Raw genomic sequence first — 21,852 nt, 5'->3', positions numbered from 1 at the left:
TGCAACCAGTAGCTAGGCGGTCACACCCAGGGACTGCCCCCGATGCCTTGTAATACCACCAACATCCAGAGACTATAAAACCAAGCTCCCTAAAGAGAGCAATGCAGAGTTTCTTGCACCCGTGCCTGGCTGTCTTCCCTAGGGCTCCTCGGAGGGCGTGGGCCTCAGTTTCCCTCCCCACCCCGAGCAGAGCTCCCTTGGCTGAAGACCTCCGGAGCCTAGCCACAGCCATGCTCAAGGCTCCTCTCCACATGTTCAGACGAGCCTCATGCATGAAGGAACCAGCAGAGGAACCCAGGTGTGTGGGACCCTGGGGTGAGACCTCCAAGCCTGCTCAGATTGGGACTGAGCCTCTTCCATCCAGATTTTCCATTTTCCAGTAGCTAGGCGGTCACACCCAGGGACTGTCCCCGGTGCCTTGTAATTCTACCAATGGCCAACATCCAGAGATTTAAAACCAAGCTTCCGGAAGTGCACGGTGACATCTTATAGCCTACTTCTCCCTCTGGGAGAACCTGGCAGACTATCGAGAGTTTCCTGCCCACATGGGAGAACCTTGAAAACTCCCCATGGTGTATTCATATGCCAAAACCAGTAACAATGCTGGGTCTCATTCCCCTGATCCTAAAAGAGCCTCGAATGTGGCATCGTTGGGAAGGACGGGTAAAGAGAGGCTTTTAAAATCTCAGGGCTAGGACAAATGGAGACATTACTGAGACTGCTTGAGAAATTCGACAATCAACGCGATGATGATGATGATGATGATGATGATGATGATGATGATGATGATGATGATGATGACGCAACTAGGCACTCAAATTAGTATCAGAGCAACATAATTTGTTGCTAAAGAATAAATAATAGTTTAACTTGGACCTTTATTTCTTGACTGTTTAAGTGGTAATAAAGATTTCATCTACTGTGCATGAACATTAACATTCCCTTTTGGGGAACATTTTTTGTATTGGTGGCATAAGAAAAGTAATTCATTTAAAGATTTCTTTCTTAACCTACAGTTTAGCGATAAGGCTCTCTCCTCTCTATCTTTCCCTCTGATGCTCATGGCTTGCCTTGTCCTGCCTACCGCCAGTTTCAGAAAACAAAAGAAAAACTTCTCAACCCTGCTTTGTTTTCTAAATTTCACTTCAGCATATCTAAATCTCTATGCCTATATAATCTATATACCTATATTATCTACATCTTTTTTCTCCAAAATTTTTGTTTGTTTTTGGGTCATGCCTGGATATACTCAAGACTTATTCCTGGCTCTGCACTCAGAGATCACTCCTGGCAGGGCTCGGGGATCATATGGGATGTCGGGGAAAGAACCTGGGTCAGCTGTATGCAAGGCAAGTGCCCCACCAGCTATTGCATCAGTTTGCCTCTGTATGTCATCTATCACTTGTCACTTGTAGTCTCGTTGCTCTTTGATTTGCTTGAGCGGGCGCCAGTAACGTCTCCATTTGTCCCTGTCTCGAGCTAGTGCAGCCCAATGATATCTGCTTGCTCCAGGAACAGGAAGAGCCTCAAATCATTCATTCAGGGATTTGATGGAGAAATCTGACCATCTAGTTTGTGGGCAGTCACCAGGTCTTCTGACCTCCTATGTCATCTCTATGCTGATTCTCCTAAGGAAAAAGGAGCAACCTGGTGCTCAGGAGAGTTTAGTTCTTGGAAGGATGATCTTCCTGAGGATGTCACATATGACTCTGAGGATTTTAGTAATAAGTTAAAATGACTTTTGAGATTCAAGATCAAACCATACCTATATGGAAGAACAGACATTTCAATTAGAGGAGAGACCCCTCAGACAAGTTGGGTTGTCTGCTTTCTTTTTTTTTTTTTGCTTTTTGGGTCACACCTGGCGATGCACAGGGGTTACTCCTGGCTCTGCACTCAGGAATTACCCCTGGCCGTGCTCAGGGGACCATATGGGATGCTGGGATTTGAACCCAGGTCGGCCGCGTGCAAGGCAAACGCCCTACCCGCTATGCTATCTCTCCAGCCCCTTGTCTGCTTTCTTGATCCACACTTGACTAATGGTTTGAAAAGAGTAAAAGGAAAGTGGGAAAACCCCTTCTGTCCACAAAACCACCACTAGGAAGCAATAGAAGTCCAGTCTGTCTACAAGCTCAAGTAGCTCTTGAGTACCCAGGCACTATAATAAAGAAGCTCATTGCACTGCATTCCTGCAATTGGAACTGCAGTGCCAGTGAATGAACGGGGTGAAGGCGCTTACCAGAACCATGGATAGTTCCCTGAGCACCCTAGGAGTGAGCCGTCAGACATAAAAGAGCACAATGATGCAACAGCATGAAGGTGGATCCATCCATCCATATCTTTCTTGTTTGTCTTAAAAAAGGGTTACTATATAAAGGCAAAAAATGTAATTTCAAAGACTTCTTTTCAAAGTCATTCATTTATTTTAAAACTATTTGAAATGGTAAGAATAAGTGAAACAGTGGCCTCAACCAGAATTGCCTAAAATTTGAGGCATCTCTGGACCCTGGGTGCCTAAAAATGAAAGGTATTTAGGGGAAAAGGAAGACAACTAAAGATGGGAGACTTTTATTTGCATATTTTGCATATTTGCTTTGGGCTGTCATTTTTCTCTCTCTGTTTCTATCTTTCTCTGTCTTTCTCTCTTTCTCTCTTTCCCTCCCCCCATTCCTCTCCTCTTTCTAAATGGAAAGGCAAAAAGGTCATATCTGATTCTAAATTAATTACATCAAGCTTAGAGGCAACATTTATATCTATAAATGTAAAATATAGAATCTAAAAACCTTTATTGGGAGTATATTTTAAAGCTGATAAACAATATTTAACATTTAAAATATGTGCATCTTTATTAATGTAGAAGCTAATTAGTATTCTGAAGTCTCTGGCAAAGCCAACCCACTTTCAGTAAGGGTACCATATGAGCCAGGGCCTATTTTTGTTTTATTTCTTTGACCTTTTTTTCTTTTCTTTCGATTTGATGTGTTTTCCTGCCCATTCTCAGGTCACTTTGAGTAACTTTGCAGGTGTTTAAGTGTTTCATATTGGGTCTTGTTTACATATGTCTGAGCCTACATGTGTGTATTTTTGACTTTCTTGGAATTTTACTTTCCGCAATAGTCTCTTCTATAATTTCCTTCATGTTTCTATTTTTTCTTAAAACTTGGTATTTTCATTTCTCTACTCTATCTCTTCAATCTCATTCTCTGCTTCAAATATATTATAAAATATGTATCTGTATTTGATATGTGTTATATTTGGGCATAAGAATATGTGATCACTTGTTTATATTATAGCCTAAACCTTTATTTTTAAAATACGTATTTTTATATCACCCATTTTAATTTACAAGAACAGTGGCTGCTTCTAGGACTGACTTGAAGTATTTTCTGGGAACACATTCTGTTTCAAAGGTCTCTGGCTCTGCCAGAGGTCAGAAGCTTCACCTGGGATATGCTAAGGAGTGTAGGATAACATGAGGTTTGTTTTTTCAGCCTTGCCTTAGGGAACTTAGTTTACCTTAGAGCAATGGCCTTTCTGTATGGACACAGGAAGACAGTTAATAAAATGCTTTGTAACATGGGAGCTGATTGACTCCAATAATATTTACTCCTGAGCATCTGCTTTCTCAACTCAGTTGCCCTTAGTTCCTAGCACCCCAAGAGCAGGGTCCGGTGAGGGACGGAATAGACCCAGGGCAAGCTGTGAGCTATCCTGGCATCGAAATGGGCCAGGCCAAAGCGCCACAATACTCAACTATAAGTTGAGGGAATGATCATGGACAATGCTGTCATGATCCAAAGGTAACAACGAGACTAGGATCCTGCTGGGGTTAGGAAGATTAACCTGGCCTGAGGACTGTGGTCTGGATTGTATTGTGAGATGTCCTCAGGAAGAACCAAACTTTATATCTCTTACTGTGCTCATACAGAATGACATTGCTAGAAATATTAGAAGTAGATTTACTAAAACTATTTAAGCAGATTACTAGCTCACACCCTGAAACACCTTTGTTTGGAATCACACCCTTGAGTAGATCTCCTTAGATGAGATTTCCTTAGATGAGATTTTGTTAATCTTCTCAATAAATGGTCTTACCCTTCTTTGTGGATTTGTTGATGTTAAGTCCACTTTTTTGCTATTGCCCTACGTAATTTGCTATATAAACTGAGACTGTGGTGCAGAGAAGGGAGACAGAAGAAGACAGGGGAGAGAGAAGAAGGAGAGAGAAGAAGATCCAGAGAGAGATCCAGAACTGAGAGAGAAGCAGAGAGAGAACGAAATAAACTGATCAAGCAACCAGTTTGGCCTTCTTCCTTCAGTCGCCTGCCCTTGACCAACAGCCACACACAGCGGTTCCAGAGCACTGAACTCGGGCATGAGACAGAGCCGCCCGGAGAGCCCGAGCGAGTACACACACCCGTCGGCGTGCCTTAGTTTTTTACAAAGGAGTCATCGTTTAATTACAACATCCGCATCTAGAGTTGTTGACTTTGTATTTTCTGGGACTTTAAAGAATTCATACTGTAATTTGCTATTGAACAGCAAGTGAATAACCTTTCCTGGTAACTGTAAAGTAAGAGAAAATCATATGTTATATTTGCGTGGGGAAAAACTTTTCTTGAGACCTGAACTTGAGAACACTGTCTGTACCACAGTCTGCACTGCCAATGCTATGTATGTTCAGTTGTTTTGTTTAATGTGGCAACCTTGATTTCATGCCATTAGTGCCACTAAGGTATTGGGTATTTTAATTTAATTTCTTTAAATCATTACTTTTTGACACTTGATATGTTGTATTTCTCTTTTTCTAAATAGTATTAATGGTGTGGTTTTTATGCAAATCGAAATATTTCTTATTTGAGCGGGTAATAAGTTTCCATTTTTTCTCAATTGCTTTTTGACTCTTATGTGATTCCATAGCTTTTGGCTTACTAAAGCAAAATGTCCTGTTTCTGACTTAGTGTTCTAGAGATTCAAGATGAAAGCTCTGATACATAAAATGAAACCACATGAAATCGTGATTAAAAAGTTATATTAGCAAAGTAAAATTGGTTACAATCTGCCGCTATTGTCATGTTTTTGACCAATACTCGTTAACAATTGAAAGCTTTATGATAGAGAATTATTATTTTATTGGGCATATACTTTATAGATTGCTGAAAATAAAAGATATAAATTGCATTTGATAAGGATTTTTAGTTGAAACAGAATGATTATACTTGCTTTATAGAGAATACCATAAAATTATCAAAGCTGACATTTCCAGCAAAGTCAGAGAAGGATGGAGAATAGATGTCAGTTTTACTTTTATTCCTAAAATGTAAGAAAGAAAATCACTTGAGACTCAGGAGTCCTAAATGTTATACTACTTTCAAACACTGTGTCTACAGTATATGCAAGTATTTACAAATTCTAACTGGCAAGAGTAAAGAGGGAGTGATATTAAAGAGTGCATTATAAGAAAAATGATAGATTAATTCTCATATTAAATATTTTATAACCGAGTATTTGGTATACCTAAAATAAGATACTTTATCTTAAAGTAATATTGACTTTTAACTATGAATTTACTTTTAATATTACAATAAACGATTCTTTATGACTTCAATAGCATCCCTAATAATGTCATTCTATTTTCTTTCCAAGTCAAGTCAAAAGAGAAAAGAAAATCAATCATTTGTACTAGTTGAGCCTCTCGTCCCGTCTGTTTATGTAAACTATTGAAGTTAAGGTAATTCAGAATATGCCTTTTCTTTGAAGAGATGATCCAAGACTAATGGCAACTGGTAAAGATTCAATCGATTCCCTGAATACTTTAAAGAGTCTGTAACCTAGGGCCCGAGAAACAGTACAGATGGTAGGGCACTTGCCTAGCATATGGCTGCCCCAGGCTCTATTCCTGGCACCCTACATGGTCCCCAAGCACTGCCAGGAGTGATCCCTGAGCACAGAGCGAGGAGTAAGCCCTGAGCACCACTGGGTGTGGCGAAAAAAAAAAAAGAAAATAAATAAAATAGTCTGCATTCCTTTTTTCTGTACTGTCTTTGCAATAGAAGCGCACAAAACTCATTTTGTAGTCCAATGGAGAAGTCTGTGATATATAGCACATAGACTGATTTTAACAGATGGATTTTTCTAGAAATAACTTCATTAGTTAATCACTTCTTTTATATATACTTCTTCTAGCTAATTGGCAGAGCTGCCAGCTGGAACTGTTAAGGCTCCTGCAAAGAAACTAGTAGACAGGGAGAAGAATCTGATAATTTCACCAATTTTAGGATAAAATTTCGATTAATTTCACACTCCCTGTTATTTATTTTGAAAGTAAATTTTTTTAAATGCTTTACCCCTCCAATGGATTCCAAAAAAAAAAAAAACTTGGTTTGTATCTCACTCAAATCCATCAGCTGAAATAAGCTTTAAGCTTTGATAAATTAAGATAACAATTTCTAAATCTTTGTAATTTGACATTTTGAACAAAATAATTACTTTCATCTCAATTACTATTAGTGGTATTGAGTTTGGCCTTACATTTAGATTGTTAGACAACAACCCAAACTGTTTCTGGAGGTTCCCAGGCTTACTTGATCTAAACCCCTACCCTTTTTGGAAAATAAATAAATCATTTTATATTTCCTGAAAATCTACCTTCTTTAAGTAGAAAAGAAAGCACTACCTAACCTTTTTTCTTGGCTGCTTTTGGGGGAAGATTTTGGGGGAAGATTTTTTTTCCCAGTTGAATACCACCAAACAGGTGGCTCCTAACTTTTCATTCAATTTGGAATTTATTCCGAAATTATTTCATGTCTACATGCATACTATATTCACAACACCACACAGTTCTGATATGGTAGAACCTTTAATGAAACAATGAAGAGTTTGTAGGGAGAATTGTTTAAGCAGTGAGTGCTTTTGTCAGTCTCACAGAGAGAGAAACGAGGAATGGCTGAAAATTGTTAGTAAATATTACTTATCAAAAAAGCTGCATTATGGATATCATTTCTTTCCTTTAAGGAAGGTTCTCAATGTGATTGTGTGAAGAAATAAACAGCAAACTAGTTTGTGATCCTTTGAGAGGTAAATGATTAATTATCAATTTAGGTGCCGGAGGCATTTTTAAAGAAAACCAGTTTAATTTGGAGGGAGTAAAGATTGGTTTTGACTTAACCATTTATCTAACAGGGAAGTCTGGGAGATAAAAAAAAAAATAAGTCTTTGAGATCAAGAAATTGCCAGGTTTTCAGAATTCAGCGCTTAGTACCATTTTCATCACCCATTTATTTTAGTGATGTCTCTGCAATTTGTTTACAACTTCCAGAAGAGTATACTGGGAGATGCTAATTGCCCTGCAGTTTCAAAGAGGAAATAAAGTATATTGCAGTTTAGGGGGAAGGTGAAGACAGAACATCAGCTAGTCTGTGCAGAGACCCATTCGTGATGTTTTTGTTTCCTTGCTGTATCCTGAGGGCTCCTGCCTCTGTGCTTAGGGGTCCACTTGACCACGTGTTCGACTGAATAACACGCATCCCAGTCCACTGAGCTACCCGGCCCCACTCAGGATCTCTTTTTTTTTTCCCAAATTTTCTAAATCCATTCTAAATTACTGTCTAGCCCAAGCTTCCCTTCCTAATGTTCACATTTATCAATCCCCTGTCTGAATGTATCATTGCCCCTCTAAGAACTCAGAAGACCTAAAACTTCCACAGACTTTCCTTGTCGCTTTCCATAGGCAGTGTCGGAGTTGGGCTGTGGAACGACACTTGAGCTTCACCTGTGTAAAACAATGACAATCGGTGGCATTGCCCAGATGCTCATTGTTGGAATATTTCAGGACCCCCCTCCCTCCAAATCTTTTTTTTTTACAGGGCTCAGGCAGACGCCCCCTCACCCCCCCAGACACACACACACACACACACACACACACACACACACACACACACCAGCTAGCAAGAGCACAGAGCGGGTGCCACCTGCTCCGCCCGCAGCTCTGCACGTGCCACCTGATCTTGACCTTGGCCAGCTGCAAAGGGGCCCGGAGGCCCCCAGCGCCCCCCCCACACCCCGACACTTACTCTCAGCGGGCTCCTTGGACCTGCGGCCGCTGGACGACGACTTCCTCAGCAGGCTCCGGCCCGAGGTGAAGAGGCTGGTGAGTTCTTCCAGGGGGCTGGTGGGCGTGCGCGAGCGGGAGGCGCCGCCGGGGGCCGACGCGCCGCCGTAGGTGCTGACCGACACGCTGACCATCTTGCTGGCGTCCTGCGACACGGGCCTGGGGATGGCATGAGGCACTGATGGGGAGCTCCGGGAGAGGCTGCCCGCGTGCACGGCGTCGTAGGGGGGTGGCCTCTTGAGGCTCAGGGGGGTCAGGGCCCGGCCCATGCTCACGGGCGAGGGCGAGGCCGAGTGGCTCTTGGGGTAGCCGTGCGGGGACTGCGTCCGGTACAGGGTGGCCGGCGGCGGGGGCGGCGGGGGCGGCGACGAGGACAGCAGGCCGGACCCCAGGGCGCCACCACCGCCGCTCCCCGCCGCCGCGCTCGGCTCTTTGTCCAGCCTGGGGTGCGCGGGCAGCGAGGACGAGGGGGACGCGCCGGCCTGCGGCTTCATGTAGGACACGTTCTCCAGCACGGGCAGCTTGGTGACCTCCAGCGGGGTCAGCGGGGACTCGTCGGAGTTGGGGGAGCACTGCACGGGCGCGGGCGGGAAGACCAGCAGCGGGGGCCGGTGCGACAGCAGGTTGGGGAAGGGGGGCGGGATGTCGCAGAGCAGCCCCTTGGGGGGCGGGCAGGGCACCCCGGCCTTGGCGAAGTCCCCGTCGGGCCCCGTGGGGGTGGCGCACTGCGACGCGCAGCCGTGCGGGTCCAGGTCGTCCAGCAGCGGGTACTTCATCTCCTCGTACACCGCCTCGCTCTGGTCGTCGTCGTCGCCGCCGCCGCGGCGGAAGTCCCGCAGGATGTTGCCCACCATCTCGATGTACACGGGCTCCTCGTCGTCGTCGGGGTCCCCCGCGGGGGTGCCCACCTGCGACAGGGACGAGTCCCGCGGCAGCGACGTCCTCCGGGGGGCCCCGTGCTTGCGGATGTACGTCTCGTCGAACGACGTGCTCAGCTGCGTGTTGGGGTTGCGCTTGGGCTTGGGGGGAGGGATCTTCTTGGAATACTCATCGCTGTGGGGTCTGGGTTTGGTGGGCACTGCAGATAAAGGAGGAGGGAAAGAGGGGAGAGGTGAGTTCCATGGGAGAGGTATGCTCCCACCCCGCGATGATTTGCACTTGGGCTCACTACTCTAAGGCCAGCAGGGCGCTCAGGGTCTTATTCCTGGCTCTGGACTCAGACTGACCCTAGGCAGGAGCCCTAGAGAGGGGCTGGGGTCTCCCCAGGTAGGTTTGAGACGTGGGCCTTAAACCCTGAGATTTAAACTCTTGGGCTGGAGCGATAGCACAGCGGGTAGGGCATTTGCCTTGCACGCGGCCAACCCGAGTTCGATTCCCAGCATCCCATATGGTCCCCTGAGCACCGCCAGGAGTAATTCCTGAGTACATGAACCAGGAGTCACCCCTGAGCATCACGGGGTGTGACCTAAAAAGCCAAAAAAATAAAATAAACCCTCAAGTCCATGCTGTGAACTATTGGGAGGGGTAATCTGTTCACCTCTAGCCCAAGAGTTACACCTGAAAGTCAAAACAAAGGGGACCATCTCCCACTGCTAGCAACTTCATAAGAGAGCAACATACCATGTTTTGTCTTCAAACTAATACTGATGATCCAACAGGAACACATGCATTCGTTCAGGCCTAAGCTATTTGTTGCCTCCGTCTTTTTTTTTTTTCTTTTTGGGTCAAACCTGGCGATGCATAGGGGTTACTCCTGGCTCTGCACTCAGGAATTACCCCTGGTGGTGCTCAGGGGACCATATGGGATGCTGGGAATCGAACCCGGGTAGGCTTTGAGCAAGGCAAATGCCCTACCCGCTGTGCTATTGCTCCAGCTCCACCTCTGTCTTCACTGTAACACTGTCACTGTCATCCCGTTATTCACTGATTTACTCGAGAAGGCACCAGTAATGTCTCCATTCATCCCAGACCTGAGATTTTTGTAGCCTCTCCTTAATCATCTTTACCAACAATTTGAGGCTCTTTCAGGGTCCGGGGAATGAGACCTGTTATTGTTGCTGTATTTGGCATACCAAATATGCCACAGGGATCTTGCCAGGCTCTTCCGTGCGATTAGATATTACTTTTTTTAAAAAATGGCAATATATGTGGTGACTTATAAGTCACCTCTGTCTTAACATGTCTAAATAGAAATTCCAAGATGAAACATACTGTTTAAAAACATCACAAAATTTATAAAAATTAACCTCCAGGAGTTAAGAAAGGAAGGCTCTTCTGGAAGTGGATGAAGGATTTAAAAGTTTCTATGAGAACAAATGGTCACACAAGGAGATTGATGTAAGACATGGCACTGTTATAAGATGTGATGCCATCTTGCTTTCATTTAGGATAAAAATGTCTCTGCTATATAAGACTTCATCCCTGTCTAGGTTCAGATATACCCCTTCTCTACATCTGGGTCAGATACTTCAGAGGAAACTGATATGAAAATCAATTAGGAAATTAATCTCCAATTCTCCAGGTACTGTTGATGATGGTGTATTTCTTTTTATTCATAGACTACTTATAATATCCCAAGTTCTGCTTTGTGATCAATTTGCTCATTATGTTCTTTTGACACATTAACCTCCTCTGAGAGCTTTAAAGGAGTATATGCCAGAGAATGATGTTTTTGCTTAAGAGAATAAGTTTGGGAAACTCAAAATAGACTCATGAGTGCAGCCCCAGTCTGTGGGAAGCCCCATCTATTCATGGAACATAGGCTCCTGACATCTCAGAGGAAGGTGGAATAGGCTAGCGACTTGGCTATGACAATCGGTTATTTAGCATGCAGGGAAGGTTCTAGAGTCTTATTATTATCTCATTATCTCATTGTGGTGATATATGATTACAGTGATTATCATTATTATGCAGTGTGGCAGAATAGAGTTGCTTATGGGGGATTATGGTTACATGAAAGTTGACAGAACAGCTTATAGGTGTAAGCTGTAAGAAAAACAACAGGCTCTATAATTTGCAGTCTAAAGGAGAATCTCGAGACATAAATCAGAAAACAGCTGAAATCTCCTAAAAAATGAAAACTGGCATCATTTATACTGTAAGAGTTTTCTCTAAAAATATTCTAAAGAAGAGGACAAGTGTTTAAAGATTAGATGATTGCTCTACGCATCAAATGCCTTTGGATAGAAAGAACTAATCAACTATTCTAGAAGTGACTGCCTCTCACTTTCTAGGTCATTTCTGCTTTCCAAATATTCTGCTCCATTGTGTGCTTGATGATATGTTACTCAAACAGCTTCTTGAAAGGAATTCCTTTCCCCCCAAATTTTATTTTATTAAAGCTCCATGAGTCAAAGTTGTTCATAGTTATGTTTTTGACATACAATGTGCCATCACTGATCCTGCCATTACTGACAACTTCTACCAGTGTTCCCAGGTTCCCTCTCCTTCCCCGATGCCCTTCCCCCTTGCATGCCCTGCTCCCCACTGCCCCTGGCCACCAGCCCCAGCCCCAGCCTGCCATCTTTTTATTTTTTGTTTTTTTTGGGTTACACCCAGTGATGCTCAGGGGTTACTCCTGGCTCTGTACTCAGGGAATACTTCTGGCGGTGCTCGGGGGAACCACATGGGATGCCGGGGATTGAACCTGGATTGGCCTCATGCCAGACAAATACCATACCAGATATACTATTGCTCTGGTTCCTCAACCTGCCATCCTTTTTTCTGAGGGGGAGTCATACCTGGTGATGTTCAGGGATTATTCCTGGCTCTGCACTCAGGAATTACCCCTGGCGATGCTCAGGGGACCATATGGAATGCTGGTAATCAAACCCAGATCAGCCTCGTGCAACGTGCAAGGCAAACGCCCTACCCGCTGTGCTATTGTATTGCTGCAGCCTCCTCTACCTGCCATCTTAACAGACATCTTTTAAGTTAGATTATTAAAGTTTGGGTCTCATGATTTTAGTGTTGCTGAGTCTGTGGTTTGGATATTTAGCTCGATTTTCCCTTAACACCACCAAGGTGCCTGAGTGTAGTTAGGTTTTTTTAACTTATACTAGGAAAAACTAGATTTTTTTTTCAAGGAGCTAATTAGGGGCTAGCAATAGAGTCCTTTAGCGTCAAAAGCTGAAAGCCGAGATAACTCAGTGAAAACTACTTAATTCTTTAGATGTTATTGCAAATGAACAATAGCTCTTCTCTTAATTCCACTGAAAACAGGTTTTGCTGATTTTGAAATCTATGATATGTGTTACTTTTTATATGCTTTGGTTAAATAGCAGATTAGGTATAAAACCAGAGTCCATATTGGCACTTTGGTATAGGTGTGGAGAGATTAACAATCACCCCTAAAACAGATATAGAGAGTTTTGTAAACCAACATGACATCAGCAAAAAATAAAAAAATAAAATAAATAAATAAAATGAAACATAAAACCACAACCACCTGACCTGTACCCAAACAAATAGTTCAATGTAATGAACAAGGTTGACTTAGTACTGGAGGGAACGGAAACACTCAGGACTTTAACTTAGAAAAGACTCACTAAACTCTTCTGAAACTTGTTTTCAGCCATCCTCTGCTTTAGGATGTAACCTAGACTAAATATCTCAGACACTGAGTTGAAAAATTCACTGAGTACAATTGGGTTCTAGGGATAGAAGGTCCCAGGATTGTGGGGATTCCTTATAAGAATGTGAAGATAACAAAGGAGTTTTATGAGTGACAGGTTCATAGCTAGGAATGACAGTGTGACCATGAGCTATAGAACTTTGTTATATGAGAGCAGTCCTTTTTGAAATATAAATTTTATTTCTCTAAGTTAAATTATGTATGTATATATACGTATATGTGTATATACACACATGTATATGTATATATATATATATATATATATATATATTTGGCTCTCTGCTAAAGTTTAACTATAGACCTTCATTTGTTATATGAAAAGAAATAACAGGTAGAGTTGAATTCTGTATCTACTAACCCTAAGCCTTGATAGCAACATCGCACTGAGGGGACACCTTAGACCAGGAGTTCTTGGCATTGAGGAGTCGAAGGCAGGGCAGGGAATTACGGATCCTGTAGGGAAGCATAAGGCAGACAAACCACCAGGGAGCCAAGGCCTTCTTCCCAAGAGCAGAAGGTGGTCTTTAGACTGAGTTACACTTAAAATGTGAGCAAAGGACACCCAGAAAGTGTGGGAAAATAGCATTAATAAATAAATATTCTTAAATCAATAAAGTGATTAAAGAAAGAGAAGTTTCTCAGAGAAGGGAGCACCAAGTAAAGGGGCCTGGGAGGACTCGCTCGGTTTGGGAGCTGCTGAAAATAGACTAGACTACAAATTGAACACGATGGCCACTCAATACCTCTATTGCAAACCACAACACCTGAAAGGAGAGAGAGAACGAAAAGGGAATGCCCTGTCACAGAGTCGGGGTGGGGGTGGGTGGGAGGGATACTGGGATCATTGATGGTGAAGAATGTGCACTGGTGAAGGGATGGGTACCCGATCATTGTATGACTGAAACACAAACACGAAAGTTTATAAGTATGTAACAATACCCCACGGTGATTCACTATTAAAAAAAAAAGAAAAGAAGAAAAGAAAAAAAAGTAAAAATAAATAAATATACAAATAAATAAATAAATAAGAAGAAAGATGGGAAGATGGGGCTGGAGCAATAGCACAGCGGGTAGAGCATTTGCCTTGCACGCAGTTGACCCGGGTTCGATTCTCAGCATCCCATATGGTCCCCTGAGCACCGCCAGGAGTAATTCCTGAGTGCAGGGTCAGGAGTAACCCCTGGGCATTGCTGGGTGTGACAAAGAAAGAAAGAAAGAAAAGAAAGAAAGAAAGAAAGAAAAGAAAGAAAGAAAGAAAGAAAGAAAGAAAGAAAGAAAGAAAGAAAGAAAGAAAGAAAGAAAGAAAGAAAGAAAGGAAAGGAAGAAAAGAGAAGTTTCTATCCTAGAGTAAATCATAATTTAAAAGAAGTTTGAAGAACGATTCATTAAGAAGGAATGTGGACAAACCATTTGTAAAGTAAGAAGGATTTGAAGCCAGACCAGGGCTTCAGTACTGTCTGACAAGGGAACTTAAATGTAATATAAGGCTTTCATGGTGGTCCTGAGATATTCCAAGTTGGTATGGATTGAACTGGGTTGCCCGTGAACCCATTCAGAAAATAAAGTCCTAACCCATGTAATGGCACGTGGAGACAGAGGTTTGTGGGATAAGTAGGTTAAGATGAAGCCGGAGGGGAGGAGCCTCCCTCAGCGGGGAGGGGGTTGTGCTCAGAGATGTAAAAGGGCCAGAGAGATTCTTCCTCTCTCCTCTGCTCCACCTGATGCAAAGTAAGAAGACTGTCTCAAAGGCAGAAGAAAAAGTTCTCATCAGAATCCAATCGTGCTGACACTTTAATCTTGGACTCCAGGTCTCAAAAGCTGTGAAAAAAAAAAAAGCCCCAGCATAGGTTCCTGTAAAGACCCTGTGCAGCTGAGTAATGGGCACTCCGTTCATCCTCTGTGGTAATTGCCCCATTGTTTTAAGAATGAATACAGTTTCCCCCAGTCTCTTAAACACAGCCTTGTAGCTCTTCATCCCCTAAAATTACATCACAGAGTGTTCATTAGAGCAGAATCACTGTCACTGTCATCCCCTTGCTCATCGATTGCTCAAGCGGGCACCAGTAACATCTCTCATTGAGAGACTTATTGTTACTGTTCTTGGCACATCCAATACGCACGGGGAGCTTGCCAGGCTCTGCCTTGCGGGCTTGATACTCTTCAAGAGGGGCGAAGGAATCGAAGTCGGGTCTGCCGCGTGAAAGGCGAACGCCCAACCACTGTGCTATCGCTCCATACAGGGATGTATTCTATCATTCAGATTTTTCTTCTTGATCAACAGACTCTCCAACCTCTACTGGTGCCCAACAACGATATTTGATCTTGACTAATTTTCTGGGTAATTGTGTTTGTTTTCGCACACTGACTCTCTACACCACATTGATCTGCGCAGAATAGTGACCACCAGCAAAACAATTCCCCAGCCTGCTTTGCCCGGGGAATTCTTCAGTACTTGGTGAAGCTTCTTCCCACCCTCGTCTCCATGTCATAAAAAAAAGAGCTTATGTAGGCAGAATTAGGTGAACCAAGCTCATTTTGTTACCTAGTCCTCTCCCTTTTTATTGATCTAAACTTGGAGAGAGTATACTAAGGATTATTTAGAGTGAATTAATTATTGGCCAGAGAGAAAATGCAATGGGTGAGACTTTCCTTGCACGAAGCTAACCAAAGTTTCACTCCTGGCCCCACTTATGACCCCACCAGAAGTGAGCCCTGAGACAGGACTAAGCCCTGAGCATAGCTAGTGACCCACTCCTCAAATTAATTATGGACGATTAGGATGGAAACACAAGATTAATCTTTAAAAATGGGAAATGTTTTCCTAGGAAATATCTTTCCATTTCATACAACCTATTGCAATCATGATTCTCTTGGAAAAAAAAATCACAGGAGAGAAGCCTTTTCTAACGAGCAGGATTTTCTCTTCATTTTCAACCTATTATCTGACTTTGCTTCGTCCAAGGATTGAGTAAATAATTCATGAAGTAACAAAAATTTGTGTCAACTGTCATCCATGTTTTTTAAAAAATGTTCACCTGTGTAAGGCAAAGTCTGAAATTGCAGGCTTGATTGTCCCATAATTTATTCTCCTTTTCCCTTATTGTAGAGAATGCATAATTAAAGAAAACAATAATGTTTAAAAAGTAATTTCTTTAGAAGGAGCTTAGCGATAGCCTTGATTAGTTATGTATAAATGTAGAAACAATGAATAAAAATATAAAAGTATATTGCAAATGTCAATATTCAGTCACATTCTTCCATAAGTAAAAGGTGATATTTATAGCTTTTGAGGGAATTTTAAATTAAAACTAATAAGCCCCAAATTAGAAGTAATAATTTCTTTTCAGCTCCAAAATACAAATTTTAATGCTTAAAATAGTATAATGACAGTAGCAATGAATGAGCAGAGCCATTTTTGAAATGATTATATGAGTACAAAGGTTATGCATGGCTTTCAGTTATGCCCAAATGATATGCCTTTCACAGTTAATTTCGGAAATTTGCCATGTACCTTGTCAACCTTCCTTCTGAAATAATTTTTCTTTATTAAAAAAAGTGAAAAAGTGCAGTGTAAAAACCATGCTTTAGTATATGTGAATGTTCTTGAATCAAAAAGTGGAAAAAAAGACAAAAGGCAGGTCATATTTTCCCTCATGGAACATCTCTTTGTCCAAACAATCTCAGAAATTGTAGGGCTCTGGGGTATTATCCAGTCTAAATGCTATAATTTACTGATGAAGAGATATAAATTCCTTATCCACTATTAAACATTCACATGATATCAGTTAAATCTTTTATACCTTAATAAAATTTGGTTTATTAAGCATCAAATATCTTAATAAAGATATTTGATTCTTTATTAAGAACTATCCCCTTATAGAACAGGGGGATAGTTGAAAAATCATTATTTTGTAAAATGTCTTCTCAGCTTATGCTGTAATGGTGGAACATATATATGTAGTACATTACCTGTCATTATCATATATTTGACATATATATACCTGTTTACATGCACATATGTAGACTGTATATATACAGACATATAAGTACATATACCTGATATATATATACATATATATGTATCAGTATGTATATCTGTATTCTCATAGTCATTCGACCTGGCATATGAGAGTCTGATGAAGAAAAATAATGTCAGCAGTTGCGGTTAGGCCGTTTGCCTTGCACGCAGCTGACCTGGGTTCAATTCCTCGGTCCCTCTCGGAGAGCCAGGCAAGCTACCGAGAGTATCTCGCCCACATGGCAGAGCCTGGCAAGGTACCTATGGTATATTCAATATGCCAAAAACAGTAGCAAGTCTCACAATAGAGACATTACTGGTGCCCACTCGAGCAAATCAAAGAACAACGGGACGACAGTGCTACAGTGCTACTCTATAAGATAAGGATAGAGGTTGATATTTTAAATACTTGTCAATAAGTACAAGTCGATTTCTTCATTCTTATATATCTTATTCTAGGTTATGATGAGGATTATAAGAACAACCCTGAAGCCAAAAGTCTCTGGTAGATATTCTCCAGGAAGAGTGCCATCACTCTTTCTCTCGCTGTTTCTTTACCTTTCCAAAAGACATACTTTAATTTCCTTTCCCCTAGAAAATGGCAGTTTTCCCCTTTCTTAGAAGTCACGGACTGTGACAGAAGAAACGTTAGCTGGGTGACCCATGGAGGGATACTGGGAACATTGGTGGAGGAGAATGGGCACTGATGGAGGGATGGGTACTCGATCATTATATGACTGAAATGTAATCACGAAAGTTTGTAAGTCTGTAACTATCTCATGACGATTCATTAAAAAATATTAGCATTGATTTGCTCAAGCGGGCACCAGTAACGTGTCCATTGTGAGACTTGTTACTGTTTTTGGCATATAGAATATGCCACAGGTAGCTTGCCAGGCTCTGCTGTGCGGGTGGGATACTCTCGGTAGCTTGCCGGGCTCTCTGAAAGGGTTGGCCACGTACAAGGCAAATGCCCTATCTGCTGTGCTATCACTTTAGTCCCTAAAAAATATTAAAAAAAAATAAAAACATTAAAAAAAAACACTTTAGTCACCCTGGGACTAAAGAGATAGATGGAAGGTTGAGCACAGGCTTCACATGATGGAATCCCAGTTCAATCCCCAGGACCACATAGTACCAAGCAATGAGCTGGCATTAGTCCCTAAGTACCACCATGTATTATTCCCCTAAAATTTGTTCTATCTCTCTTTTCATCTCTCTCTTTATCACTCTGTCTCTGTCTGTCTGTCTCTGTCTCTGTCTCTCTCTCTCTCTCCATACATACATATAGCCAAACTTTCCCTTCACTCTTTATATTCATTCCTCCCATTTGTATCCATTCTTTCTATCAATAGATTCTACCTCCCTTTCAATTCAGAGTTGACCTAATGAATTATCTTGACCAATAAAATGTGCCATAAGGGATAAACTGAATTGTGAACGTCAGAGAACTGATTGTTTTCAATCTCGTTAACTTGAAAGTCAACAATATGTGAGACCTCTTTGATCAACCAACATACGATAAAAATCGAGTCACATGAAGTGAGGCCAGGTGAAGGAGAGCAACAGCTCAGCTACTCAGGTGAAGCCTTGAGGGGCCTTCCAGTTTATCCCAGCTGTCAACATCCCACAGCCCCTGGAGAGACTCAACCAGTGCGACAGAGAACAGAAGGATATTCCATTGCAACCAAGTCAGTTCATAGCTTGAGAAATAATATGTTATTGATGACATAAACCACAGCAGTCTGGTTTATTGCAGAATAACATATAACTGAGAAATCAAAAAATTAATTTCCTGTGTCTGTGGCTATCACAGAGAAAATACTTCTGTTGTTTTCATCAGACCATGTTTCAGAGTACACCCTAAGGAAACACAAAACATCCATCCAGAATAGAGAAATGAAGGAAGCGAGATTGTCATCTGAGTATTATAAAAGCACCACAGGGTGACTCAGAGAAGAGATATAAATTCATTGCATACTTTCTGCTCCAACAACGCAAATGGCAGTTGAAGGTATTAATATTTTCAAAAGAATATCCAAAGGGAAACTTTCCACTGACCTGGAATACAAACCTCAGAGACTCACGAGAAAAAGTTGGGGACTCCCCACAAGCAGAGCCCTGGGATCTATCCCTTATTGTACCTTGCTGTGTGGGTGGATTTGGTGAACATGCAAGGGCTTAGGTTAGCATACTTATGATTTTTATGTATCCTTCCTTTGTTTAAATCGAAGTCTAGTTGGCCAAGAATCACTGCAAGTGTTACCCAGTCCCTGAGCACCAAAGAAAATTTGCAACGAGCCCTTTACTCCCTTCCATCATGAGAGAACACAACCAGATCCCTGCAGATGAACCCTGGGAGAGGACTCTCACTCACACCCAGCCCTGCTGGACTCTGATCTGGATCTGGAAGTGTGAAAATGAATGTTTTGATGATAGAAGTTACCCAGTCTGTAGTTTTCTGTCATAGTAGTCTGAGGGGATTAAGGCATGCATTCTATACTTAATTCTTAGGAGCTCGGTGACAATGACATCTTGGTTGCTCTAGGTATTGATTGTGATGGGATTTTTCAGGCTTATAGATTTCCAGGCAAATGCAGTGCAGTGCAGAAACCACTTCATGGGCATTTGTCCAGGTGGGCAGCCTGCATTCCCAGGAAAACACGCTCTGGTATTCATAATGTTTTGCACAAGTTTTCAGTTTAAAATTTCCATTCCAAGGTAGAATATTGCTTTCTAATAACTCTCCCGCTCTTCTAGGACAGGACTCATCCTTGACAGAATCCATTTTTAAAGAACCAAAACGGTGGTTGTATTGTGGCATTTTATTCACTATCTTAACATGCCCATCCCTTAAAGCCACCACCTTTCAATTCTTTACGTAAGTCTAGGAGTTAAAAAGCTGGAGACAATGTCCATCAAGAAAACGACCTATCTTGCCAGGATGATCAAAGGACAGGATAAAATATTTTGTTCTATAACAGGCAAACATGCTTTGCCTGAATAAAAAGTCAGTTTTTCTCTATGTCTATATTTTCTTTACTTATAAAATCCAATTTTAGTAAAATTCTGCAGAGTCATTTTAACAAGAAACCCTCGATATCTAATCACCATCAACAGCAGAATGGGTTTTTTCATCTCCGCCATACCTGAGTGTTGTCTGATCACCCTGTTCTGTCTTCAGATAAAATCCCATCAAGCTGATACCCTATAATATCTTTTAGTTAGAACCTCTAAGTATCTAATCTGTCCTCTTAGGAATTTATCAATTACTGTCCCCTACTGCTGTCTGCTCCCAGCTAGAAATTCTCACTTGCTTGTGTCATATTCTGAACTGAATTGAAGCTACACTAAAGTCTCTTTTCTCCTATTGTAATAATCCTAAATAAAATCAGACTTTGCTACTTTTATCCCACCCAGTCTAGACTATATTTAACATTTATAAACTCCACATGAATTATTTTATTGTGGTAAAAAGGTTACTTCTAAAGAGAGTTTTCCATGTCTATCCAATAAAAAAGTGCATTGAAGAGTTTTTCTCAAACTTCTGTGTCTACACATGTGTTTTCCTTTTCCCTACTTTGTATGCAAAACAGTACATCTTGATGAGAACATGGCTCCCTGATGGTTCTGATAATTGCTAAATTGTCTGTGTAAAGAAAGTGGAGAATTACAGGTTCTCGGTAAATAGCTGTTTACTGAAAGGTAGATCTTTAGCATTTTTAGAGTCACCAGTCAAGATTTCAAGTCAAGAGCCATGGATAGTCATTTAAATTGCCATTTTCAATGCAAATTATTTACATTAGGAGGGAGGAAGGTGATGAGACATTGGGCAAGTTGGAGTGCTGGAAAAGCATGTAGATGTGAATGATTCTCAGTGGAGGAATAGTCAACATTACCCACTGACTGGATTCCACGGGAAGTCAAAAGACTGTGTGGCCACCCACCTATGAGATGTCAAACTCCGTCAAAATCCTGAGTGAATGGTTTGAGGCTCTTTGTATTCCTGGAGTGAGCAGATACCATTGGGCTACACTAGCACACGACAGGGACAAATGAAGACGTTACTGGTGCCCTCTCGAGCAAATTGAAGCTCAACTGGATGATAAGTGATACAAGTGATACCCACATGGAAACCCCAAGGCAGGTTAAATATTTTGACTCACAAGAAGACTCAAAAAATTAAAGAATTGAAATGGTCCTTTTTCCAATACCCTTGTGCTAAGAAAAGTACAAATAGGAATGTGAAGTGTCACAGGACAGAGAATCTGCAAGTTAGATCCTGCCATATGGAACACACTTTGAGCCTAATGAATTTTTTTTCTTTTTGCTGTTTGGGTCACACCCAGCGATGCTCAGGGGTTACTCCTGGCTCTGCACTCAGGAATCATTCCGGGCTGTGCTGGGAGACCATATGGGATGCTGGGGATTGAACCAGGGTTGGTCACATTCAAGGCAAATGCCCTACCCACTGTACTATCTCTCCAGCCCCCAGAGCCTAATGAATTTGTAAGCTGTATGCCAGAATATAAATTTGGGAGTTATAAAAATTATGTACTAAAAAATTTCCTTATTGATATAAAGAAAAATCAAAACAATACTAGAGCCATGGTATATAGGAGACAAACATCCCCTGAAGCCAAAGAGAGGCTTCCTTGGAATTCCCCTGTACTAGTCACGAACTACCAAGACCTATGATTTTCACTTTTGAAATAGCTTGTCACAACGTCCCATTACAACCAAAAATTACTGCTATCTTTTCTTCCTCTGTCCTTCATACATCCTTCCCTCTGGCCAAACCAATCTGCCTCCGTGTTTACCCTATGGATATAGATCATCAAATAAGACTTAGAAAGCCAAAACCAGGAAAAAGATATACCCATTTAAACTTAAACACATGTCAAACAATTTAAAATACACAGATTAAAAGCACAGATTTAGATAAATGCACATATATGAAGACTTAAAATTTAAAACATTTAAAAGAAATAATCTATTTATTGGAATACCGCTTATACTCATATCTCTTTGCCCAGTTTTTAAAAATCATCAGCTTTACAGCTCACAGTAACTATCACAGCATCTCGGCCC

At 41.6% G+C, this 21,852-nt stretch overlaps 1 protein-coding gene across 2 annotated transcripts in view; it reads right to left on the bottom strand.

Moving 5' to 3' along the window:
• The window catches only part of NYAP2 (neuronal tyrosine-phosphorylated phosphoinositide-3-kinase adaptor 2), a 327,961-nt gene that overhangs the window by 112,348 nt on the left and 193,761 nt on the right, over nucleotides 1-21,852 (bottom strand). For both annotated transcript variants that reach the window (XM_055120402.1, XM_004610791.2), the window contains one exon: nucleotides 8,073-9,188. In XM_055120402.1, the coding sequence (XP_054976377.1) occupies nucleotides 8,073-9,188 (1,116 nt within the window). The remainder of the gene's footprint in view (nucleotides 1-8,072; nucleotides 9,189-21,852) is intronic.

Source organism: Sorex araneus, chromosome X (genome assembly GCF_027595985.1).
Source record: "Sorex araneus isolate mSorAra2 chromosome X, mSorAra2.pri, whole genome shotgun sequence".
Lineage (NCBI taxonomy): Eukaryota > Metazoa > Chordata > Mammalia > Eulipotyphla > Soricidae > Sorex > Sorex araneus.
Note: the sequence above shows the minus strand (reverse complement) of the source record. Positions and strands in the feature narration are given on the sequence as shown.